General features: G+C 44.3%; 1 protein-coding gene across 6 annotated transcripts in view; it reads left to right on the forward strand.

The window, feature by feature from the left end:
• The window catches only part of LOC105417827 (uncharacterized), a 28903-nt gene extending 22083 nt beyond the window's left edge, over positions 1 to 6820 (forward strand). The window contains exons 1-15 of one of the 6 annotated variants that reach the window (XM_011613861.2): positions 575 to 671; positions 1004 to 1216; positions 1444 to 1657; positions 2724 to 2830; positions 2939 to 3053; positions 3125 to 3166; positions 3261 to 3379; positions 3495 to 3551; positions 3634 to 3694; positions 3773 to 3990; positions 4139 to 4192; positions 4268 to 4313; positions 4394 to 4492; positions 4614 to 4652; positions 4735 to 6820. In XM_011613861.2, coding sequence (XP_011612163.2) covers positions 1109 to 1216; positions 1444 to 1657; positions 2724 to 2830; positions 2939 to 3053; positions 3125 to 3166; positions 3261 to 3379; positions 3495 to 3551; positions 3634 to 3694; positions 3773 to 3990; positions 4139 to 4192; positions 4268 to 4313; positions 4394 to 4492; positions 4614 to 4652; positions 4735 to 5303 — 1848 coding nt within the window. In that variant the 5' untranslated portion in view covers positions 575 to 671; positions 1004 to 1108 and the 3' untranslated portion in view covers positions 5304 to 6820. Of the gene's footprint in view, positions 1 to 574; positions 672 to 1003; positions 1217 to 1443; positions 1658 to 2723; positions 2831 to 2938; positions 3054 to 3124; positions 3167 to 3260; positions 3380 to 3494; positions 3552 to 3633; positions 3695 to 3772; positions 3991 to 4138; positions 4193 to 4267; positions 4314 to 4393; positions 4493 to 4613; positions 4653 to 4734 lie in introns of those variants that run through there. The other 5 variants (XM_029827366.1, XM_029827368.1, XM_029827367.1 and 2 more) reach the window with 5 other exon arrangements.
• The last annotated feature ends 1398 nt before the right edge of the window (positions 6821 to 8218 follow it).

Genomic DNA, 8218 nt, shown 5'->3' on the forward strand with positions numbered 1-8218 from the left:
ACTTGGATTATTGCTAGTGTTTGTTGCTAGCCTGCTAATGTGCAGCAAATGTAAATATCTGTTGTTTGTGTTGGGTGTTTGTAAGAGGGCTTCAGGTTGCCATCGGCCCAGCTCAGGGCTTCTAATAAAGATATCTCTGCCACAAAGGAACAACCTTTAAGAATGCGATGAGAAAAATAAGCGAAACCACAGAACATCTCAGATGCCAGCACTAGAATGCCAGGATGATGGGCATGCCTGTGTTACTGGTCAAACCAGTAGAACCACCTCAGAGTTCTGATTGTCCTTGTGCTAAACAAGCAATGAGCCAAGGAAAGAAACATGTTTGTCAAGCTAAAGTCCAGGTTGTTTCCCACTTCTTTAATTCTGACATGTAAATAAAGTTATTACAAAGTCACTCAGAAATAGAGTTCCAGGTGGAGAAGTTGATCTTAATCTTGTGTGTGCATGTAGTTGTGTGTGTGTGTGTGTATGTGTGTGTGTGTGTGTGTGTGTGTGTGTGTGAGAGAGAGAGAGAGAGAGAGAGAGAGAGAGAGAGAGAGATTATTGCTCACCTTCCGTACTATGACTCAGACACGCAATAACTTTAACAAGGTGTGTTACTGAAGAATCTCCAGAAAGACAACACAAACAACACACTGTGGATTCGTTACAATGGAATACGATACAAGGTAAGTGCCATTTTTAGTTTACTAATACTCAGGACTGACATAAACACTCATTATTATGTCAAAAGCCACTATAAGAGTGTGTGAGCCGTCACTAACATCCAGGAAGCTCCAAGTCTCAGCTTGTAAGACAGAAAAATATGGATTCATTAAGAAAGAGAAGCTCAATTTGTCAGATGCAACAATTTCCGCTTGTTTTCTTTCTTCTCTTTATGCTTATTTTTATGTCAAACTTTTAGGTAGACATATATTCTTTTGAAAAAGAATTCTGCCAGACTTGTTGAATTGGAGCTTTTTGGACACTATGGAGAGCTTTCATCGTCTCCCCCCCCCAGGTCATATGTAAAAGTGAAGCAGGAGCTTCGTCCACGTCCGCTTTGACGTGTTGTGTCCATCACTGGAGGCCAGAGTCCCACCAGACCGCAGCCACTGGGAAGAAAATGCACCTGATGGGATGGTTCGTTTGGTGGATTTTCCTCATTCTGTGCATGTCGGCCTGCAGCTCGGAGGTTTTTAAAGATGGCAGCCAGGATGTCACTTGTTCACAGGTAAAGCCAGACGTGCTCTTTGGATAAGCCGAGGCTGTCACGTCCCCCAGCTGCCGTTCAGTGGCCTCTGTTTCCTTCACAGATTAGAAATGTAATTTCCTTTAGTAAATAGAGTTCCAGCCATCCATCTGCAGGGCTGTAAAAAGGCAGTGATAAGAACCCTACTATACATTCTAGGCCTTTAAAATAAATATTTACCATTTTTCATCTCTCCAATTAATTTGTAGGGACTTTCTGACTGCACCATGAAGGACGAGATGTCTCTAAGTCTTGCAAACAGTGAAACAGTAGACGTCTTCAATGTGACCCCACATTTCAAGCTGTGCTGTAAGGACAGAGCGCCGTGCACGCTGTGCATGGCAATAGACCTGGAGATGAAGATCAATCAGGAAACCTCCAAAGAGCAGCTGGAATACAGCGAAGCAGCAAGTAACACAAAAGGTAACGTCTGAAATGATCACATTTGAGATGAGATTAACGAAGAAGCAGCGGATAAATCTGATTCCACATCGTTCCAGGTTTGATGTTGTTTGTATATTATATTTACACAGTGTTTGATGGCTTTTTTGGGTTTGAATTCCAGGCTTGAGCTTTTAGCAACCACCGGCTTGCTTGTGATCAGAGAACATGTTTGTAGACTGTTACGATTGTAAAGATCACCAGATTCAGGGTCATAGTAATGATGTTTTAATTAATGATTAAATAGAGCATTTGGCCTAATTCAGGAGCAAATGCCTGACATCCATGATGTCATCATCGTCTTCAGTTAGTTACCTTTAATTCGCAGGCTAATTCATATTTACTGTGATTTTTATTAGAGTTCATTGGAAATGAGACGGCTGCACGACCAGGAACAAGCAGTGTTCTGTTTTTATCAGGATTAGTCATTGTGATGGGACTAAATCTCCCATTTAAAAAAAAAAAAAGAATGTTATGATGTCAACAGTCCAACAACAGCTATGGTAATAGTGGTTCTATAACAAGATTACTGAAGGAAGAATGTTTAGAGAAAGAACAATAGTGGCTACTGTCATAACCTCTGTAATAATGATAAGAATAAATAGAATGAAAAGAATCGTAGGACACAGCAGTTGGAACCAGTTAACGTCCCTGAGGTAGCAGATTATGTGGAAAATGAGACGAGGAGCCGTTCCAACGTTGAAACTAAAAAAGGTAAATTATACTGGACAGCATTCAAATTTCAACTGGGAAGCGTGTTATGAGATGCAGGGATTAGATAAAGCAGGTGATAACAAAGATTGTGCAAGAGATTCAGCATTCAGACGTCACTGAGCTGCGTCAGCACTTGGAACGCCCTCAATCGAGGCTCGACCGACTTCTGGAAACTGGCAGCTTTATGGAAAAGAAACCTGTCAGTCATAAAAGCATAAACTCCCTTAAGACGTGAATGGACTGGGTCAAAGATAGCAGAGGCTCAGGGGTAGATCTGAAAGTAGCTCTTGTGCGCTTCACACACCTCTTCACCTCTTTACTGTGTGTGTTGCAGCAGCGTCTGTGAAGGTGTGTTACACAACCATGAACACCATACCTATGTGTAAGAAGGTGGAGTTCACCATTAATCCTGCAGCTCTGACTCAGCAGACAGAGGCGAAGGTATTGCTCACGCCCCACGATAAATGCACTCAACAGAACTTCTAACAACACTGTATGCGTGTGTGTGCGTGTGTGTGTGTGTGTGTGTGTGTGTGTGTGTTTGTGTAGATTTCCATTGTGGTTACACAGCCAGTGGGGGTCACCTTCAGCAGTCACGTGATGGTCTATTCCTACAAAAGCCCACATGTTCTTCGCAACGTTGTCGTTCCCTCTCTCGATGAAGGTAAACGCTGATCTGTCCGAGCTCCCGAACGCTGCGCACATGCCGTTAACACTCGCCGCTGTCTTCCTCAGTTTGCTCCCAGGAGATGGGGGGTCACCTGGAAGAGTGTGAGGGTAAATAACCTCCGCCTGTCTCGGTGCTGTTTTTCTTTCCCTCTTTGCATCTGTTTGGGGAAATGATGTGTGTTTTTCTGTCTGTGGTTTTCAGTACCAAAACTCAGCACTGTCATTAACATAGAGGCAAATCAGGTGGACCTGCAGTCTTCTGACGGGAACAGGAGCCTCCCGTCGATGTGTGTTCAGTACGAGTCTAATGGGAGATGTAAGGTTGGTGGATGTCAAGCTTAAACCCCAAAGTAGAACCAGTAGAACCAGATACGATATGTATCTATTTACACTTGCTGCACACACTCATCTTGTTTGTTTGTATGTTTATTTGCAGCTATTGAAGAGGAAGAGCATCTCGCTGCACTCGGTGACCCCCTGCACCTGTTTCGAGGTAATATTTTGGCAACTATCATTGCTCTGTGTGTGCAGGAGCAGCATTTCAGGTGTGTTCGCATGCACATGTGTGTTTTCAGGCATGGAATGACAATGCTAAGGGTCACAGGCGCTCTCGAATTTGCCCCTTTAATAAGACAGGTAAGGGGGTGTGAAAGGATGGAAGGGTTTAATCCGAGCAGCTTATTGGAGGTGACATTTCCTGTTTCCTCCTTCCAGATTTCTTCATGAGGAACGTGTGGCAAAACGTCTCCGTTTCTTTAGGCCAGGGCCAAATACACAACGGCCGCCCCATGCTGCGGTGGAACCTGTCTGCCCCCTGCAGGCTGGAGGGTGAAGTGTGGCCCTGCTGCCCGCTCAAGGGCTGCAAAGAGCTGCAGGGCTTCCAGCAGCACCTGACGAACGGCACATGGAGACAAAACATAATGGGTCACTGGGTAAGGAACATTTGTACTGAGTCCTCGGTTCTTTCTTCCTCACCTCTTCTGATTAAATTGTTCTATACTATTTTGGCTTAAATAGGAAATAAAGCTTTAACCGATACCATCTAAGCTGAGGCATTATTTATGATTGCATATCTTTTAGGAGAGAACAGGTGTGTTTGAAGACCTCAACCTTCAGCTGCCACCATGTCTAATGGTAAAGTATCTGTTTATATCCCCCTGTGCTTTATGAGTTTGAGTCAATGACTTCATGTCTTACCCCCTTGTGCAGGTTAAAGTGAGGGGGAGGGATTCTGCGCTCGGTCCGTACTGTAACGGTGAGTCGGATTTAGGTTGTAATTGTAAGTGGTGCACAATGGAATCCGCTGCTTTATCATTGGTGGTCTGTTGGCACCAGTTGCAGCTGGGAGGTGGCGCTGGAGTCTGTTGATTGTCGGCGTGATGCTGCTGCTCGCCCTGACTGTGCTCATGTCCTATCTCCTTGACTTCATCAAGGGTGCGTTTGCTCTATTTTTGCTGCCGTGTTGCAACAATCGTGGGGTGAAGCTGTTTGTCATCAGCTAACATTGTCTGCTCGGATTGCCTGATGAATCAAGGCTGTTTGCTGTATTTTGCAGAATGGGTGTGGAGTTGGCGTCGTGGTACATTTGTGAAAAGTGAGTTTTATTTGAAAACATGCTGCCATGCTGGAATGGGCCTGCTGTTATTCCACCCACTCTCCTGTTTTTCCTCTTAAAGTTGGCGGAAATGCCTCCGTACTGTTGCTGAGCCCCCCAGATGTGGATGACGGTGTTTCAAAGTCCATGGGTAAACTGAGCGACCTGCTCCGTCGCCATGGTTTCAGCGTGGTGACGGACATTTGGAGCAGGAAGGAGCAGTGTGAGATGGGGCCGATACCTTGGTTCTACTCTCAGATGATGGAGGCGAACGATGACCGGGTGGTGCTCGTGCTGACACCTGGGGCCCTGGAGAGAGCACACAAGTGGGTCCAACAGGGCAGAACAAAGGAGGAAGAGGGGGACCACCCCCACTCTGCCGTGTTCACGACCTGCCTGTTCCACATCTACACCGACACACAGCTGCAGAGGACCACGGAACGCTTTATTCTGGTGATGTTTGACTCTGATCCATGCAGGAAGAGCCGGCTACCCAAGCCTCTTCTACCCAAGCCTCTTCTGGGCCTGCCGCTGTTTTGCCTTCCTTCTCAGAATAAAGCGCTGCTGAAAGAGCTGACTGTGGGAGGGACAGGGGGGGCACCTACAGGCACAAAGAAGTGTAGACATCCCCGCCCCAAGTCCGAGATATAGCCTCATCTGTAACGCTACATCGAGTATTATTTTTGCCTTCTGCAGATCGGCAACATATTTACGTTCCAATGACGGCTGCTGGTATTTGTGCGTACAGCATATTTTGGTTACAGAGGAGTCAGAATTTTATCGGTATTAATATTGACAGTAGGAAAATTTGTTGACATTGTTGTGAAGGAAGGCATTTTCAGAATTTAGTGTTTTTTTTAGTGATACGGCACAGATGTCACTAAAGTTTATCATTGTTTATTTGGGAGCTTTGCCTGTGTTAACGGGATTTGTGGCAACTGTAAAGTTGGGATTTAAAGAAGAGTGCTGGTGAAGTTTCAGCTAAACATCCTCAAAACTAATGAAGTGTGCGTCCTGCGCTGCTAGTGCAGAAAACAGAAATGATCTTCAACCATAAGATTCAGGACATTTAACTGAGCATCCTGGTTGAATGCTGCCTATTTACTGAAGGACATGCTTCTCTATGACAAACATTTAAACCTTTTTCTTTGACACATTTTGAAGTCATTTTTGCAACCATACAGCAAAGTGTCAAAATAAATATTTTAAATCCCTTTTTTCCCCCCCCTGATGTGCATATTTATATCTCATAAGAAAACCCTCAAGGTGTATTTACCTCCACAAGCATTTGCTGATTGAAATCTGAATATTACATATATTAAATATCGATTGTTTTTCATGAAGCAGAGATTTAATGCACTTTAATGCCGACTTGACACTCCTGACCCCTCCTCTGGAGCGTCACACCAGGGCACATTCTTAGAAAATGCAGAGAAACCAGACAGAAAGAAAGTCACTTTTATTTGGATGGATATAAACAAGCTGGCCAACACTCAATAGTAATATTCTGATACAGCACAATAGCAAACTGGGCACTCAGGACAGCCTACTAGTTAAAAAAAAGAGCAGTACAGAAAATCCATGCTTCAATCAGAACTTTGATTCACACCGTTTCTCATCTTCTGTAGAGGGACGTCCTCTCAGAAAACCCTTTTTTAAATAGATTACTCTCAAATGCATTCATACACAGACATACAGTCCCCACCCCCATATAGCTCTTTTCTGAACACAAGCAACACCCTCCCCACCAAAGGAAAAAAAAATCAAAATCAAAATCAAACAAAAAAAAACCCCAGGAAAAAAACAAACATGCTGCACTCTCACAAAACTGCACAGGCTGTCTGCTAATGGGACACAGTAAGTGAGACACACGTCACTCTCCAACACGACATCACACCGTCACAATGCACGATGCAGATGCAGGAAATGAGCGAGGAACGATGCTTCGTGGAGGGACAGCTCACGTTCACACATGAGGTCATTCGGCATGCTGGATACTCACATTAAACTTGTTCCTAAAGATTTCTGTTTTGTTTGTTCTTTTTTTTTTTTTAACTTCTGTACAGCTCTAAACATTTACTTGTACAAATAGTTCAGTCTCAAACTGGCATCTTCAATAAGCTGAAACCATAGAAAACTGAAAAATAAAGCTTAAATTTAAAAAAAAACAAACAGTGTAAACAATATTTGTCCTGTTGAAATGTTTCTGGAGTTGGTCACAGTGATTTGTTCATGACTTTTTCAGCAACACCCAAAGAAACCAGAAATAAAACAACCTGCACCAACAGGAAAATGAAAATGAATGCTCGGTTTCTTACGTCTCTTCAAAGGCCTTTAAGAGTTACGGGTGAATCTGCTTTTAAGAGCCTTTTAAGGTGACTCCGCCCCAGCATTAGTGCAATGTCAGCCATGCGCTAATGTCCTGTCTAAGCCCAGGTAAGCAGCCCCCCCACCACCTTCCTCCATGTCTCCCAAACTTTTTTGACTCAACGGCTGAAAATTCGCTCTGCATAGAGAACCGGAGAATATCCTTACACCGCCGTTTTCAGTTGGCACGTTACGTAAAAATCAGCATGCGCGGGCACTATGGACGGATGTCTCAGGTTGTCATGTGAAGTTGGTTTGACGGTAGGAGAAAGCCCCTACTTCAAGTATTCAGTGGATAAGGACCTGAAAATGGAGGACTCGCGCTCTGCCACCCCTGATGGTGAAGTGAGAGGCTCTCTGCTCCTCTCTCTGTTTAGTCTTCCCTCTTTGTGCAACCCCCCCCCCCCCAACAAACCCATAATAAATAAATGCCAGGAAACTTTCTCTTAGCATCTGCAAACATCAGCGGTCGCTAAAATCTCTCGATTTTACGTCAGTGACAGAGTTCCATGTGCGGAGCAGGAAAGATGAGGATGGTGATCAAACTTGGCCATAGAGAGACGCCGCAGCACCATGAGGGGAGAAGGAAATAACGTGGGTAATAACAGTCTCGTTTGATTTTCCACGGCTGTAACGACGCGTGATGAGGTTTTTGACCGACCGGTTTCACCCGCATCACCACTTCTGGTCACAGAGACGAGGACAGACGGAGAGAAACACGCTTCCCGAAGAATTCGCTCGGACGGACGTCCTCAATCGGCAGAGAAATATAATGGAATCTTTTCTAGATCTGCAGTAGCTCTTTAGTTGTTTTTTTTTTTTTTTTCTAGGAATGTTACTTGTTGCTGAAAAGTTTTTCAGTTTTTCTCACGATGTACAGGAAACCTCACACCACTCCACGATTTAAATAAGACATCTCTCTGGCCTCCAGCCAGTTAGAAAAATAAGAACAGACATATGCTCTCATCAGTTTGGAACTCTTTTTTTCACCACATATAGTCACTCTATAGATTTCTCTCTATATGTTTTACATATGCATATCTAAGTGTACAGGTTTTACGAGGCACAGGCCACCTTGTTGAAAAGGAGAAAACGAGTCACTATTTTTGGTCACACAGATAACTGCCAGAAAGGGAAGAATTACAAGGTGGGGTTGTGGGGGCAGACCGGGTGTACAGCGGGGCCTACAGGGGAACACC

The sequence above is a fragment of the Takifugu rubripes genome, chromosome 19 (assembly GCF_901000725.2).
Source record: "Takifugu rubripes chromosome 19, fTakRub1.2, whole genome shotgun sequence".
Classification (NCBI taxonomy): domain Eukaryota; kingdom Metazoa; phylum Chordata; class Actinopteri; order Tetraodontiformes; family Tetraodontidae; genus Takifugu; species Takifugu rubripes.